At 41.4% G+C, this 18,230-nt stretch overlaps 1 protein-coding gene across 1 annotated transcript in view; it reads right to left on the bottom strand.

Annotated features, from left to right (window-relative positions):
- KIAA1549L (KIAA1549 like) overlaps positions 1–18,230 on the bottom strand; it is a gene marked incomplete at both ends in the record, with an annotated part of 98,821 nt that overhangs the window by 47,784 nt on the left and 32,807 nt on the right. The window contains 7 exons of the mRNA XM_079537844.1: positions 41–100; positions 2,905–3,067; positions 3,441–3,574; positions 4,210–4,429; positions 5,904–6,016; positions 7,380–7,994; positions 10,789–11,136. Coding sequence (XP_079393970.1) covers positions 41–100; positions 2,905–3,067; positions 3,441–3,574; positions 4,210–4,429; positions 5,904–6,016; positions 7,380–7,994; positions 10,789–11,136 — 1,653 coding nt within the window. The remainder of the gene's footprint in view (positions 1–40; positions 101–2,904; positions 3,068–3,440; positions 3,575–4,209; positions 4,430–5,903; positions 6,017–7,379; positions 7,995–10,788; positions 11,137–18,230) is intronic.

Here is an 18,230-nt window from a genome sequence, read left to right as displayed (position 1 = left end):
CTCCCAAACACGTGGAAGACAGAAGGAGATTAAAAAGTACCTGTGATCACCCAGTAGTCTCTAGTTGACTCTGAGACATCAAGGTTGGGATATTCCAAAGCTTTAAAACAAAAGTCAAAATTATTTCATAATATTTCAACATCTCACACATTTTATGTCCCTGAACAACACAGCCAGACATCGAAAACTAACACTGATCTTTTCCATAAAGATAGTTACATGACTGCTCAACTGAGGAAGAAGATCTAGAGACATAAATTCCAGGATTACAGTTTCTCTTCCATCTGAAAAAGGACACGAAATGTGAACTGTAAAGGTGCTGCTGCACAACACAGAATATATCTTCTGCTGCCAGAGTATTTGCTAGTGAACTTCCTGTGGGTAAAACCAAGGATTACCTATTATTAAAGATGATATATGATAAGTATATCTCTATGCTATATACATCTCTGCCACTTTCTCTACATGAGTAATCCTCCAGGAATGTAAGAGAACATTCTGTGATTCAATCCTTAAGTCAAACCACAATTTAAATATAAAATATTATTAATTAAAACACACGAACGTCAGCTTCCATTAACCAGAATAAAGTTCCACATGAACTACAAACACGATTAACAGAACTGTGAAAATGGCTTAGAGTGGGCTATAGGCACACTGAAACCACAACACACTGCAGCATTTAAGATATTACTACCATATGTGCTTACAGCTGTGAGAAACTGATGTTTGCTATTTTGGTGCTTTTTGTTATGTTTTGCATCTCAAAAGCGCACTAGGCTGTGAAGCTCAACACACTGCTAATTCTTTATGTGCACCAGCTTTATCTCAATAGATTTATGCAAGGTGGAAAGCATTATTACTGGGAGTTTATTTCAGAAGATATCTCCGCTTCCCACGTTGATACGCTGCCAATAAGTTACCTTGATTTTTAAACTCCACAGTGGTTTGAAATAGTAAACACTGTACAATATCTGATCATGAACAGTAACTGCTTCTAAGAAGAAATGTCATTGTATGTCCTGAGCTGCCCATTTCCACGACAGACCGCAAGGGCTCTGGAAGAGCTGCAGAGTCCGGGTGGAAACAGCGTGCTCTGAACGTGACAGCAACATTTGTCTGATAAACTGAAACCACTGCACTGCCACACGAATAAGCATAACACACTTGTCAATGCAAACATTTTCACAACGCGTGCCATCAGTCTGAAGCCATAAATTCTATGCACACATTAAGAGCACGCATTTGCTGTATCCCTCCTGTGCAAGGAATAAAACCAAGTACTCCAGAATGAAATATAAGCCATTACTTGTTAAAGGAGCACTTGCTAAAGACTCAGTTGGGTCAGTTCATCACATCCAAGGACTGGCAGAGACATGACAAATGTCTTCTACAGCTGCTGACTATCAAGCATATGCCTGCACTGCCTTTTGCAAGAAGCACCAAGTAGTGGAAAGTCTGATTTAAATTGAAACTACATCTGTTGGTACAGCGGAACTTATCACTGGGCGTTTTCACCTAGCCATCTGGTTGCAAATATCTGATGTGGATAAGTAATGTCTTAGGATTAACGTACGTTCCTTTTTCAAACATTTGCATGACCAGTTAGCTGCAATTCCCACCCTCTTCACTCTGTAGAGGGATCACATACACCACATACTTGTTCGTTGGGCAAGCACCTGATGAAAAGCTGCATGAAATGATTACGGTTGGGCACTTTGTTAGGAAGATATATTTGCCAAAAAGGTAACTTGCACCTTTCCCCAGTGCTTGTTTTTCAGTAATCTGGTTCTAGTTCTTCCCAGAATCATAAAATAAACAAGGACCTTATTAATTTTATTTGAAGCTACCAATCTATTCAGTTGAGTATTCTGATGCTAAATACATGTTTGGCTAGTGCTTGCAAAATGAAAAATTACAAACTACTCCGGCAATGTTACAGCATTATCAATGACTTTGATGGCTACCAGAAGCCTAACCAGAACTTTAGGGGTATTTGAGCACAGCAGATCAGATTTATTAAGTATCGCATGAAGGCACTTTACCCAATGCTGAGATCAGCTGAAACATGCCCTTACTTAACCAAGCACCACTACCATGCACAAATGTACCTATTAGGTTTATTTACTCTCACTTCCAGTGAGCACCAATATTTTCCAGTACATGGATAACCTGTCACTACAGCAAGCTTAATTACACAGACTGCATTTACAAAACAGATTAAACAAAAATCCACGTTATGAGATGTCCCATATTATTCTTTCTAGAGAAATTAGCAAAGTCAGAGATCATATATACCATGCAGGCTGTATGATACAACTTCATCTAACTCTGTACCTCTGATTCTTCACACTGGGAAAATGCAAGTGAATTATTGACACAACATCATAAACTAGGTAAGAAGCTCAGCAGATATCCAATGACTTTCAGAAAAGAGGTATGTTGGTAGAGCTCACCCACTAAACAAATGTGGTGGCATGCTACTGAGTCATGCACCCGGACGAAGAACTGAGGGCTCAGTCTTCCACATAGCAAAGGGCTATGCTGAGGATAAGCTTTACATGTTGGACTGTGTTACTCTGAAATAGCAAACTTAGGAGATTTTTATTTTATATGCTATTTAACTTTACTGGAACTCAGCATAGGCTTTTTTCTTTTCTTCTATACACAACTGAAGTAGATACTGATTTCCCTCCCTTCCAAAAAAAAAAAAAAAAAAAAAAAAACCCACAACTTTTAACTTCCCACCCACTTCATTCTTTTTCTTAAACTTAAGTTTAAAACAACAGAAAGTTATCATCAAAATAACGTATGATCTGCAAGCTTCAAGCTGAAGGTATTTTGCAATAGGAAAGCTTGGTAGTGGTTGATCCTACAGGTGTGTGCTGAGAAGCACATACTTACACTCTGCAATGGTGAGAGGTGGGTAGGTTAGATAGAAACCCACCAGCTCAGCTGACAGCTGATTAAGAAGGTTGCTGGAAATCGTGCCATTTAAAGTTGCGCTTCGATTGTTGACTACATAAAACAGAGTGACAGTTTGAGAGACTTTGGAGGTATTCAAAATCTGAAAAAGAGGTGAAGAAATAATGAGTAGTCTTGTTCCAGTTCAGTAAAAAATAAAAAAATACAGCAAAGAATCACTGGAGCAGGCAGAAAGGGCGCCTGAATATTCAGAAAAATATAAAGCTGGAAAAATACCTTATCCTTCATCTCCATTTGAATTTCAAAACAGCAGTCTTTCTATAAATCTTGTATTTATAAGTTTACTTCTGATAAACAAAACTATCTCATTTCAGAGGAAGGCATAAACTTACTGCCACACTGACTGACAAAGACATTAAGTTGAAATATATTCTATTGAAATACAAGTACATGCATAACAAATAATAACCCAGAAACTTCAGCAACAAGCACTGGCAAAGCGGGCAATGCTGTACCTGAACTGTTAGGTTGTTGCTGGTGTTCCAGACCTTTCTTTCAGCATCTTGAAATGCTCTCTGTAACCTTTGCTCCATCGTCTGAACAAATCTGCATGACTGTATATTATCTGTTTGACTTACAAATTGCAGCTCTGGAAAAGTAACAGTGCATTTCTGTGAAGACCAAATATGCTTAGTTGCATAGCCTCTGTGATGCCCAACTGCAACATGGTCAGCATACAAGTTAAGCAGGTGAATAGTGCCACATAAGATGATTTTATATCATTTAAGCATGGTACTGATGCATAAAATGGTAAGACTAGCACACTGCATATTTACTCAAAGCTGGGCAGTAAGTGAAAGCTGTACTGATACAGAAGTTACACTCTAAAATCTTGCAAGCCATTGGCTTTTGCAAGATACAATAAGTTCTAATATCAATTCTCATTCTGTTTGTGCTAGGAATATATATTTAATGTATGTGTGCATAAATACATAAGAACATATAAGAAGTCTCCTAATAATTGAAATTGCTGTTTTACAGAGCTGAGGCAGTGATTTCGGAAGGCAGCACTCCTCCTAAACTAACAGCAGTCCTGCTGGCACTGGAGGCATTGTCACCATGTAGGTGAAATCAAAGCACAGGCTGTCTTGCTGTTTCTTGTTGTGGTGTAGCACTGGAGACCGGGGAGGAAGCAAGACAGCACAGGGACAGACAAACATCACCCCTCTGCACGGGACCTCTAACAAAACACACGACTGTCAACCTAAGCCGGCCATCACTCACCTGTCTTCAGCTGGAAGTGGTACGCAGGAAGTGGCTTCCATGGCATTGCCAGGGCCACAATGGACTGAAGACTCAGAACGTGTTGCTTTAAGTCTGCTGTGGCATTGCTAATACCATAGGCAATTAGTCTTTCAATTACAGCAGCTGGTATAAAAACCAGTCTCCCTCGTGTAACATAGTAACCAACTGTGATGTTACTTGATTGCTCCAGGATTTCCACCTAAAGAACACAGGGAAACTATTATTATTATTATTATTTAGAAGTTTAAATTTTGATTGCAAATACAACCACTATTTGATGAGACATCTCATTATGAGTATGGCTCACTTGCAGGGCTCTTGTCTGTACAGGACCAGCACCACATCTGCCATGGGATTCACAGAACTGCTCGGGAAGCTTTAGTTCCAGCCCATGCAACACGTCTTCTCCTTTGAAGGAGTATTGCATTGCCATGACAACTCACGTATCTCCAATATAGGTCAAGGCTTCATTCACATATAGGAAAAAGGATATGCTCTCCATTTTGAGCAAAACTACTTCTTCCCCCTTCCTTGACAAGCATACCTCATATAACAGCTTCAGGCTCAGCACAAGGTGCCTAAAAGGAGTGGGAATGTGTGTTCTACAGAAAGGTACCCCAGCAACCTTCTCTAATACTCAGCTGCAGAATTTCACGCAGTTTAGCTGGAAAGTGATGAACATGCCTCCCTCATTTATTTGCTCTCTCCTTGCTCAGGATTTTCATTCTGTGGAATTGAACTTGTCAGACACTCAGTTTTCAGTGAGAATGGACTGACAGCAATGACATCCCATTTACTAGCTCTGCTTTTGCAATTGATCAAGGCTGAGAACAGGAGCACTTGCCTGACTGCTAACCAGAGTCATTCCTAAACTGCTAGAAAGAAACTCCTGTTAGTTGCAGTTTTCCAGAAGACATCTAAAAGAAAATTGCATTTCTCTTCATTTTTTTCAAATAAAATGACAAAGATTTTTGAACGGTCCTTGTGTTTTTAGATCCCAGAGCAGGAGTCATCTATGCCTGCTTTCCATAAGAAAAGCTCAACGGTCCTCTTTAAGAGACATTGTGCATTCAGAGCCACCACTTAAACATAGAGCTGCAGCCAGGCAGAACTTTTAATCAGTCTGATTTGAATTTGCATCAAAAAAGGCAATGCCACGGTTAAGACAACATTGCGCTCTGAGATCCAACACCAAGTACACACAACTGCCCACATGTCAGAACTAATCCGGAGATATTGATGTATTAGGTATGAGTGAGAAAGCAGCCAGGAGGGAAGAACAGAGTCCCATCAACCAACACTGGAAACCTCACACTATCTAGCCCACTAACTTCCTTTTACTGTCTACCACTCCACAAAGATACCTGCTATTTGTCTTTGACAGCCAAATCACCCAGATGCATAAAGCCTACAGGCAACACAAATTTGTTTTGTGTTGTCTGTAATCTGAATCTGTTTGTAATCACATATTAGAAATGAGATGCAATAAGATAAGTGCCAACAGGACAAAAAAAAGTCACCAGGTGCTACTCAGCAAAAAGAAGGCATCTAAATGGGAGTAAGTATGCCCAAACCTGAAGCTTATAGTAAGGCTGCAGCCACTAACACAAGAGCCACTTAGTTACAAATGTTTATTATTTGTATCTTCATGCAGCCAAGTCAGGCATGCTTACCTGAGTGCTGACATTTTGGTTGAAAGCTTGTCTCAGCGCCTGGTTAAGCCCTTTTGTCACACTCTCCTTGAAGGATTTGCTGATCATCATCCTCCTCGTGTTCAGAAACAGAACTGCAAAATGGCAAAAACTTCATGTTAGTTTGAGGCTTTAATATACTATTGCCTCCTTTTTCAGTTCTTTCGTGTTGGGACAGGGTGGTGGAGATTGCAGAAGAAGGAATCTATAATTTGCAGCAGCTCCAAGACTGGAGCTTAGTCCAGAACAGTTGGGGCTCAGCAATGCCCCCAAGGTCACCACTGTTCCTGTGACAATAACCCACTGCTCCAGAGCACAGTCAAACCCTTGTGATTCCTTTAGCAACAAGACTTTGCAGTGCTGCCTTTGAGTGAGCTACGATGATGTCTGACTGCCTGCAGCCTTCCCAGAGGACAGGGCTGCTGCTACACAGGGAGGCTCCCGTAAAGGATGACCACTTCATTCCTTCACAACCAGAGCTAAACAAAAAACAAGTTACTTCACTGTTACTACTGCTTGCAATTTACCAACTGTCTGTACACTTTGTTTACTAACATTTTCAGTAGCTTTTTCTCTTATAATTTGCAGAGTTCTATAGCTGCACTGACGTATTTCCAGTCATACTGTATACAAGCTACTTCTATCTTTAGAAATAATTATTCCATTCATTATGCTAGAGGTATAAATATTTAGCAGCTACTAAATCCAGTTATTTCATTGTCCCCCAGTATCACCTAGGATTATATATGCTCATAAATCCTTTTACAATTCTTTGGTTGCGTCTTCCAAATACGCACATTTGCTGGTGCTGCCCTGTGCTACCATAAGGAGTTCATAGGAAGCCTGGGCAAGGGTTCTCTCCGGACCTATTTATTATAGGGCTGTTAAAATTATGGAATAGCAGTCTGTGAAAGATTGCTCTTAGAGCTATAAGATGGTGTTCTGTTCATGCAGTGAGCTCAAAATCCTCTTATTTTGAATTGTACAACTTTAAATACTAGAAGTTATTTTCAAGTGAATCTTTAATGATAGAATTAGGTATTCGTATGAATACTTAATCCAGTTTTTATAGGCAAAGAGGACAAAAGACTGAGGTTACTATAGTATCTGTTTCAGTAACACAGACCCCTTTGCCACGGAGAAACCAAACCATCACAACGTGGCTGTGCCTCCACCTATGTGACTCTGCCAGACCACTGCACTGACTGCTGAACCTCAGCACACCCAGCCTTGCTTCATTTAAAACATTCTTTGTCAAATCTGAGCGACAAAAAAAGTCAGTGCCGTTCCTAACCACCACACCCGTTATCTGTCGGTTTCACTAATGCAGTAGCCCAGTCCCTCAGCTAATCACCACTCCCCCACATTCTTTGACACTTGAGTACATTTTGCCTTCGCCACCCGGTGGCCCTCGCAAACAACAGAGAGCCTTTCAGCAAATTCAGCAGCCCCACATACCCGTTTTAACCATAAGGTTCCAGGAGAGCCGGCAATCCAGAGGAGGAGCTGCGGTCATGTTAGCGAAAGCTGATGCTGCTGTTGTTTCTGAAGGAGCAGAAGTGTTTTCCACTCGAGTAGGGGGAAGCCTAGTTGCTTTCGCTGATGCTGTAATAGATGTCAAAGCTGCTGTAATTGTCAGTGGATATGGGGTTGATGTTTTGGTGATTTCTGAGCTTGGGAATTTCTGGCTGTCAGTGACTGTTGTTTTTATCTGCCTTGGTACGTGTGCTGTGGGTGCAGGCGTGGAAGCCACGACACTGCTGCTTTTAGGAGTTATAAACATAGCTGTCATGTCCACAGGTGAGGCAGCTGTGTTTCTTGTTGCAAAAGGAAGATCTGTATGTGCTCCTACTGAACTTAGAACTGAGGTTAATTTTGTGGCAGTGTTATTTTTTGTTAGTGTCAGTACCGGAGTGTTTAAAGCCATCACAGATGGCAAAGGTGTGTTTTCAGTGCCTAGCGACAAGAAGGAAGAAGCTGGCACTGGTGAAGCTGGAGATGATTTTCTTGTTAGTGGTTTTGCTTCTGAAGTTCCTACCGTAGGTATTGCACCAGAAGACACTCCAGATAACACTGTAATGACAGAACGGGTAAAGTTGGTTGTTGAAAAAAAAGCAGAAGTTAGTTGTGTTGGTAATGGATGGACAGAAGTTATGATGACTGACTGCAGAGCACTGATGGAAGGGGTTTGCAAAGGCACACCCGTAGTGGCATTATTAGATATACTAGTGGAATCTAGACTCTGCCTCATAGCACTTGTGCCCAACTCCTCCACACTTAATATAGCTGGATTTTTATCAGCCACAACCAAATAACCAGAGGACTCTAACCTGCTATCAATAAACTCCAGATTTCCAGAACCAATATCTTCTTCTGTAACAGAACTATGTGAGTGAGCTGAGCTAAAAGGCTTGGTTACAGGAACAGGAGGCTTGGTTGGCAGCGTGCTGCGGGCAGCACCAATTTCATAGCTGGCTGAAAGAGATGAGTTGTCAGGGAGCTGAAAAGCCAACACTGCTGTTGTGTTAAAGGTTTTTGCCAGTAAAGTCATCTTTCCAGCACCAGTTGTTTGCGATTCTAGAGAGCTGGGAAAAACACCTGTATCATCAACATGAGGCACGTGCAAACGGAGCAGTGCTTCATACTGTGCACTGATATCAATGTCCCCAGTGGTGAAGAAATTAGTCACGTTTTCAGCTGTGTTTCCATTCTTCTGCAAGCTGGCAGGAATTATGGTAGTAAGGGATGGATGTAGGACAGGAGATGTTTTCAGTGCAAACACATCTATAACAAGTTCTGGAAAACTGTCTAGCTTTGCTCCAGTGACAGGTAAGTGCAAAGCATCGTGACCAGTAACTGTGTGTGTGTGCTTTGCTGAAGGGGCAAAGAAAAGCAGCTGATTATTTGTTCTCATTTTCTTTTGCAGACCTGAAGCTACTGAATACAGCGAATGATACTCAGTTGCTGACGTAGAAGTACTCAGAGGAACTTCTCTTACTGCCGCTTTTACTGAATTTTTTACCAGAGAAATGCTAGTGTCAGCTGAGGACAAAGACACTGTGTTAGTCCACACAGAAGGTGAAACTGCGAGTTTGGGAGGGCTGACTGGAGCTATATTGCTTTCAGAGGCTGCACTTGAAATCCCAGAGAAACCTGAGCCGTGGCTGTCACTCACTGTTGTCATGGAAACAAAGGATGGCAGGGTAGTCCGTGCTGGAGGCACAGAGACTAACTGCTCTGCATCAACTGAACGTGAAGTCCAACCCGAGGTAAAACGAGGCTGAGTCAAGGTTCTTGGTGGTGAATAGTCTCCATGTGGGGTTACAACAGTGGGTACTCCCATACTTCTGTCTTCATCTGCATCAACAGATAGAAGATGTACAGTTCCAGAGATAGCTGTAGTAGCAGATGTACTTGTGACAGCAAGCTCAGGATTTGAAAGTCCTGTAATAGCAGCAAGACCAGGAGCAGCCATTCCCGTTTCCAAAGCAGTTCCTGATAGCTTTAACTCTCCAGAGAATTTGCTGACATGGATATCTGGAGAAACTTTGGAAAGCTGAGAGCCATAAGGCAGAACAAAATCAGGGTTAGAGTCTGTGGATATTTTTGCTGTCACCCATCTTGTCAAAAACTGTTGAGTTGTTCTCACCACAGGAGAGCCATCAGAATATGGGACGGTTTGTGATGAAGCAGTAGGCAACAGCGTGCCATTTGCTTCATGAGCTCCATTAGTGAGGTCTTCTGTCAAAGCCCAGTTCAGAAATACCACTGAGTGCGGCAAGAAAACAGCCGAAGGGATTTGCAAAATACCCTTGGTTGGCTGTTGCTGTGCTTAGACTGTTTGCGTGTGCTGTCTTAGCAGAGGTAAGCTCATTTGTCTCAGTTAGCAAAGGAGGCATTGTGCTTGCTGAAGAGGAGTGTGTTGCATTTCTAAAAAGAAAATCTGTTTCACTTCTAAATGCTGGTACTGGCAGCACTGCATTGTGAGCGTGCTTTGCATCTGGAATAAATGATTTTGGCAACAAAAGGGAAGACGTGCTCTCTGTTGAGCTGGAGACCTCAGCCAGGCTCTGGGAAGCTGATGACATGAAAGGTGCAGTGATAGAGCCTGTAGTGCAATTACTAAGTGCTGTGGAAGACTGATGAGGACTCATCTGAGGCATTTTATGTGGAGTACCCACAGGATGGAAGAATAACGCTGGAACCTCTGCTTTATTCTGAAAAACTGGTGGAGACAGAGGAGTAACATCATCATTTCTGCCAATCAGAGGCTTAAATGACTGACTGTTGGGTTTCACTCCAGTAGAAGCTACATTATGCATACTTTCATTCAGAAACCATAACATGCTTCTGGAAGTTACTGGCATAGAAAACTGATGTAATATTTTTGACACAGGAGTATTAGAGTATTCTGATAAAAAGGAGGTTCTTCCTGAAGGAAACTCTTTTCCCACTATATTGGTGGGATGCACTGTTGATCCAGAGAGATTGAAAGACATGGTGCCCGTCAAAAACTCAGGACCCTTTCTTTGATTCACCATACTGGAACTTACATCACTGACCACACTTAAAGGACTATTTCTGCTTTCACTAACCTGAGAGTTGGTCGAATCTGTGCTGAAGGAACTTTCAGGCTCTGCAGACAGAGGAACTCTGAAGGCCAGTACAGCTGATTTAGAAAAATTTATGGTATGAGGTGACTGTTTTGCCAATGAAGAAAATAATGGAGATGGAACAGCAGCAAGCATGTCTGGTCCTGATGTGCTTTCTTTTGAAATGGAAGGTGTTTCTAATGGTGTTAGCTGAAATGGCACAGCTGTACTCAAATGTGTCACTGATGGTATAGTGGATAATGTGGCAAACATACCGAGTTGAGGCAAACCTGATTCCCCAGCTGTTTCATCTGGATCTTGAGATGACAACCTCAGGGGTGACTCAGCAGAAACTTCAGCAGGTTCTTGGGATGCACTACTTCCACTGCCTTGATAAAGGGTGGGAGACAGGTTTGTTTGATCCAAAGTTCTTGTATGTGTGCCAGTCAGTGTTGTTTTTATCATCTGAAGCAAATTTGCATTCTCCAAAGTCTGTCCCATAGAAATATCAGCAACAGAGGAAGTCTTAGTTTCTGTGGAAGGCCATGTTGGTGATAGTATAGTTCTCCAGTTAGGAAAAGATTCCGTAGAAGGAGCAATGTTGACAAGCTGTTGCCTGATACCTGTAAAATAATGAATAAAATGGATATGCAGTTCTGCAAAAGGAAAAGTTGCTGTTATCTGGTTGCAAGAAATAACAGTACAAAATGCATTATGTTTACTAAGTGCACTGATTCTTGTCTTTAGAGAACAAGCATCTGAAGAATGATAAAAAAAGTGAAAGGTTCAAAGTGACAGACTATAAACCCACCGAGTTGTTTCATCTGACAGAAGATTAAGACAAGCTTTCCATAGTACTAGAATAGCACTATTTCAAAATACTGCTTTTAACAGTATTTTAGTTCAACAAACTAAAAGAAACCTCCTTAAGTCTGGGATATTTTTTGAGCTTAATATTAGCCACCCTGTGTCAAAACATTACGTGAGAAGATGGGTTTAGAAGCACAGTAGAAAGGGAATGGATTTTGACAATCAAGCTTCACTGACTTAGCATGTCATCTAATGTGGGAATAGAGTCAGCATTGGCTGGATTCCTGTAGGATGCATCTGGAGGTGCTCATCTTGCCAGTTCTAATAATGCATGTAATTATAGATGCAAAAGGAAGAAAATAGAACACAGATGAACACGAGGAAAGGGGGGTAAGATCCAGAACAACATTAGGAAATTAAGTTCTTTTTTTAAAATATGTGCAGATGTACAACACATCATTTCAAACATCAATTTGTTCTACATTTGACGCCATAATGTTCCTAGTCTTTGTTTTCTCAAAATGATAACAGTTCTTCTAAAATTGTAGCTTAGGAAATCTCACAGTCTTACTAATTTAAAGATTAAGATTCAATCAAGTAAAATCTCAGTACTACTTCTCTCCTTCTCCCCCAGACAAGATAATCGATCAAAACTCAGTGCTGGCACTTACTCTTTCACCAAGCTATGTCCACTCACACAGTGGAGCAGATGCACGATGCAAAGCCAGTCCCTGGCCTGCAGCTGCAGCACATGGACACAGGGTGCCAACCTCCTCCATACCTATATGGATAACTCCAGCACAATGACATGAAGACTAAATGGGGACAGACCTTGAAACACGAGGTTATGAAACAGGCTTGACTTCAGTTCCAGCAACCAACGAACCCAGGCATCAAAGCCAACAGAATCAGAGGGCATAGCCCTGTACAAATTGGAGCCAACAGCAGAGCACCATACAGGAGGAAAACAGGTCACTGTCATCTAGTCAAAGGTGAGTTTCTTCCTTGTGCTACACCACCCGTCATCTGCATGAGCAAGTGGATAAAATGGATTCCTACTGACGTTTGAAATTAAAAACTAAATCATGTGCTTTTCAAAAAATCAAGCTCCAGGCAAGCTGCAGTTTGAATCTCTGTGAAGTCACCTCAGCCAATTTAGTCAGCATTACCAGATCTGTTACATACCAAGCGGTCTTGTTTCACCTCTGAAACTGAAAGGCCGCACTGAAATCAAATGCAAAGCCTTCACAGAGGATTATCTACCACTCATTTACTACAGGGCAGTTAAATGAGTCAATGTTTTTGTACTTTCTGAAACAGCAAAGTCTGTCAGCATCAACCCCAACAGCGCCTGCATCATTCCTCACACTTTGGTTTAATGAGAATGATTATGAGCAGAGAGACACCATAAACGTGAAAAAGCGTTAAACTGATGTTATCATGCTTTGACAAGGAAGAAAGGAAAGCTTAAATAGCAAAGAAAATAAAGCTCCAAATAGAAATGCCCTGCAACCACCATTTGATTCCAGTCCTTCCGTTCTTGTTTCTTCCATCCCCATACCACCTGGCAGTTTTTCTGTTCATGCCCAGAAATGAACTAAAGATTTTGATTAACTGGACATTTAAAAAATATTTAACATTCTGCAGTGAAATAAAATGCTGGCTTCTTCCTCCTACAAACTTCACTTGATTCTGCCTTCATAGAAAATTACAATCAATATTTTATCCAAACTATCACACATTCAGTATCTTGGTCATGATCAACAGGACATTCAGAAGCTAAAATTATCTTCTCATTACACAGCTTAATCTGATATATATACACGTATCTTCAGAATCAGAGGGTGATATCAACAACAAACTCTTAGCAAATAATGCATAAACCAAGACTGTCATGGAGAAAAGGTGGGGAAGGGATGGTATTGCCCTTTCGTATCTACCAACAACTGAAAGCACTTCATGAGGGGAAAACAAACCAACAGGAAAGCTGCAATGGTAACACGATTTCACATGCTCTGTACACTGAGCCATCGCATACACAATTCTAGCAGCTGCTTCTCACATCTCAGGATTAGCTCTGTCTCTTTCATTTCAGGCTACTAACCACTGCCTCCAACAAAGCCTATTTGGCAATAACCTTATTACAGTTATCATTGATTAGTGATATTTCCGTTTACAACAATGAGAAGCTCCTATAACATGCCACAGCAGGAAGTTAAACACTGATCCAGCTTAGAGACCATCACAGCAGTATGACCTCTAAGCCCCTTAGGACATACCTAAAAGAATAACAGGGGCCAGAAAAAGCACGGAGATGGAAAAAAGATCAACATTCCCCCTTTAGGCCCCCTTTGCTAAAATAACAGGGACAGCAGTGAGGAAGGTCATTAACATAGGCACCATGTGCCTGTCCAAAAGTGAAGATGATGCATGCAAACTAATGTGAGACAGCAAAAACAGGCAATGAAGTTACACTCCTTTGGATAACTCCATTATCACCCAATTTCTGCTCACGAGACACCTTGCTGCACACTGTTCTCCATATAGGAAAACAAAAAAAAAACCAAAAACAACCCAACACTTTAGACTTCACAGTAAACAACAAATCTTCGGACACAAACTATTCAGTCATCTCAGCTGCCTTTTACCTACAGACTACATTGAAAATGCACTTCTGCCCTCCCTGCTCGCACAGCCCAAGCACAAGTTGGTTGGTGCTTGGAAGGGCAGAGCCCAGCCTGCAAATACTTCACAGCTGTCACCATTTTGCCTCAGGAGCTGACAGACGGACACGACTTGTACCAAGTGCCAGCCTCGCCAAGGGGCAAAACGCATCTCCGCTGTGACAGCCAGCTCTGCTGCCATCCTTCAGCCCTGTCCAGCAGCAGGGACAGGGACAGACAGTAGGATGAGACAATAAATTGTCTGTACTTAAACTGCACCTCCCTGTAGGCGAGGAAACAATTCTGCCACCCACCAGACTACTTCTCTATTTATTCATAAATACACATTTATGCAACCTTCTGGAAAGAAAAGGCATTTATTCGGGGAAGTTTAAGAGACACCACTAACATCAGCATAATAAACGATTTCATGAACAAGGCAGCAAATCTGATCTGCTCCAAGCCCTTGGGAGAGAAACAGCCGAGTGCAGGAAAAGCAGACTGTATTCCACTGGTAGCTCCAAGTCACCAGTGGTACTGCTCTCATTAGAAGCAGTGAAGAGGAGCAACTATGCAAGTATGCCTTTAACAAAGCTTGGACAGCTTTACCCTGCCTCAGAAATCAAATACAACAGAAAACCAAACATACAAAAGGAACCCCTGCTAAAAGCCCTCTACTTCATTCTTTTAACAAAGCAAAGGAAAAAAAAAAAAAAAAAAAAAAAAAAAAAAAAATCACCTCCAGACCTTTTTCAAAGACCAACAGTGCTTTCAAATGGTTGAAATGTACACCAAATTACATAATACGATACACTTTGACAGGCTGGTTGGGTAATTATGAATGCTCCATTCAGCCAAAAAGCTTTCCATCACCAAACCAGACACACCTCCAAGGGAATCTTCTTTTGCACATCAGAAGTGAAGCTGTAACCAGTGCTTAGAGCAGAACCCTCTGGACCACATGCAGCAGTGTACAACCCAAGTGCATGATGCCAGGTCCTCAAGACACAAAAACAGGTCAACTTCAACTGATTTCTTCCATTTCAGAGCTCAGGAGTTGCAGTAACTTCATAACTCAGAGCAGCTAATGCTCTCTAAGGAAAGAGCATTTAAGATGCTGCAAATAGAGGATCAATACAAGCAAAGAGGTATCCACAATGTCTTCTGCTCCTCTCAAGCTGCTCACGCTGCCCGCGGCCTTTGACAGTAATGAAGGATGAGGAAGTGCAGGGCAGGAAATAAATGGCCCTACTGCCACCATAGTGATCTTTGGACTAAGTAATACTTCCACTCACTCTCAGCAAAGCGTAAAGATCATCCAGCTTTTGAAGGAGGGTAAATCACACCTTCCTCCTCACAAAAAAAACGCAGCAGAATATTCACAGAATCACAGAATCACAGAACTGTAGGGGTTGGAAGGGACCTCCTGAGATCATCGAGTCCAACCCCCCTGCCAAAGCAGGTTATACTACTTATTCACAGTGGAACAAACAACCAAGCAGTCAAGCTTCAAATTCTACTCTCTGCTCAAAGTTTATACTAAATAACCAGTGTTCAGCCATATTGCTATTCAGTGCAATTTCTGAATCCAAGAAAGCAAAAATCAATTACTTGGCCCCAGAAGACACGGGGGTTAAATCAGAACCACTACCACAAATAATCTAATAGCCAAACACTGAGCCAAACTGTGACACTTGTTTCTTTGGAGAAAAATCCCCTTTACGTGAATGAGTGAGGCTACAAATACAAGCTCGTGAGAAGAAATAGCCCACGTAAGCTGTATGTTTCTTTCCTTAGATTAGAAAAAAAAATCTTTTCCTGAGCTGGCTTGAAAGCAAGGAACAGTTCAGACAGCTGCTTTCTAAGGCTTTGGATTTCCCACCCATCCCCACCTTCTCCTCTTAAAGGACAGACAGCCCTATATGTATCCTTTCCATCTGTTCCTCCTCCTCAGACTTTTCAGAAATTATCAAGTTATACACAATCCTTTACAACAAAAAGTCATATTTAATTTCTATTCAATATTGTCTTTCAATTCCTATCCTTTTACAAATGCAGCAAGGGCTTCTCTTATCCATAAGAGGCAAATTTTTTCTGGGAAGGAAACTTCCAGACTGCAGGAAGCTGTCAGAAAGCTTCCCTTGGTCACACTGGGCAGACCCTGAACTGTTCTGACCAACACATCAACCAGTTGCTTTGCTGTGACCCACAGCAGCTGTTCAATGCAGAATACAATACACTTTACCATTAAAAATTATATTCTAATGAACTATGCAATCAATGAGGTTATTAATTTTTAAGCCACATGCTTGCCTTACAGAAAATGAGTGCTTGCACTAGAAAGCACTACGTATATATCTAAGATTATTTCCATTTTTTATGACAATCACTGGGCTTTGCACAGCTCATTTGCCTTTATTTCCAGGAGCTGCTGCTTTTTGCTGCAAGGAAGCACCGATAGCTCAGGTTTATAGCAATATGTCAGCACCTCCACACTCTCATCCCTTGGAAATCACTGCAAACACTACCTGGCATGACACCATTACTGTCAAAAATAAAAATCAGCCATCCATGCTAACAGACTAAATGAGATAAACACATAAAGGGGGTATCCAGTCAGTGGTGGTAAGAAGGTTAAATAACGTCAAGCCCAGGCTAACTGCACAGCACGAATTCAAATCTAAAAGAAAAGTTGCATGAATGCAAATGCATTAAATTTGCTTTTACATCAGAAAAATAAATGGTAGCATTGGTAGGGAACTTGAGAATGCTGGATAAACCCCTCAGATCACAGCCCTGCTCGAGGCTTCAGCAACACACATTCATTCAAATGAATATTCCTGCTCCCTGAACAACAGCACAGTCTGTATGGTAAGGTCAGCCCTAAAGAGCAAGCATTTGCATTGTAAAAGCAGTAGCAAGCTGAAGAGCAATGCTGGGAAAGCAATCTAACTAGACCTAAATAAACCTGTCCTAAAGCACAGGGCTACAACAGGTATCTGCACTCACACGCTGCAGCTCTGCTTTTGACCACTGCCTCAAATCAACTGCCTAAACGTCAACAAGGTTGGTTTTAATCAGTGATGTGGTATTAAAAAGTTGATTCTTCTCCCTCAGATGAAAGCATTGGCATTTTCTGTCACTAATTAGGCAACAGCAGCTTTGCTGTGAAATGAGCACGCTGGCAGCAATCCTAAAAAATCATTTAAAAAAAAAAAAAAAAAGGAGCATCACTGCTACAGTCACAATAGGTTTTCAGTAATAGCTGAAGTCATTTTTAATTGTAAAATCAGCAAATAGTTAACCGTTCCAAAAATGAGCAGCTGGTTTCTTAAAAAATAAGATGCACTGCCTGGAACAAAGAGCATTATTAGAAAGAGCAGATGCTGCTGCTTCTATATGGTGTTTGAACAGTGCTGCCCAAGTTAGCAGGCTTCCTAATTCAAACCCCCAATTGAACAAGAACACAGAAGTGCGTAGGGATCATGATAGAAAATAATTAAAACGTTCTTTCTGAAAAAGCCAAATAAAATATATTTTCTCCTCTCCATGTTTTGGTTTGGTTGGCTGCCTGCTGCTGCTCTGGAGAGATAAAGAACAGAGAATCATTTGAGTTGGAAGGGATCTTTAAATGTCATCTAATCCCACTCCTCTGCACTGAACAGGGGCACCAGACCTTACAAGGCTGTGAAAGTGGGCCTGGCAGGTAAACAACTAAAAACATTTCCACCTTGGGTCCACAGCTTAAATCCATCTTTCTAATTTCTAACCTTGCTCAGACCAGAAAGAGTCTGGCTCCGTGACCCACTTTGTGTAAAGTCATGATGCTTCTTTCCATTTGATCAATGCCCTTTTGCTAAAATCTCCTAAGATTTTATTACTGTAAAAATTTCTGGAAGCTACTCCCAAAAACAGCCTCTAACCAATCTAGACCCTAATTCCTTTCCAACTGCTCAGTTAATCTTGAAAGACACGCGACAAAGAGAGAAAGCACTACTAAGGCTTTTCTTTTGTGCACGCACTGTGCAAACATTCTCCATTTATGTAAGTATAACGGAATACCCACGTTCTAAAGCTGTCAGGTTAAGGAGGATTTTAGGAGCATTACTGCTACATTCAATCTGTCAAACACAAGCATTTAAGAAGTTTTTTCAGTAACACTGCTCCATACAGGGCAGTGTCTGCCTGGCCCAGCTGCCTTTACAGCACAGTCAGCACAGTCCCTGCAGATGGTGGGAGCACAC

This window comes from Tetrao urogallus (assembly GCF_951394365.1).
Source record: "Tetrao urogallus genome assembly, chromosome: 6".
Taxonomy (NCBI): domain Eukaryota; kingdom Metazoa; phylum Chordata; class Aves; order Galliformes; family Phasianidae; genus Tetrao; species Tetrao urogallus.
Note: the sequence above shows the minus strand (reverse complement) of the source record. Positions and strands in the feature narration are given on the sequence as shown.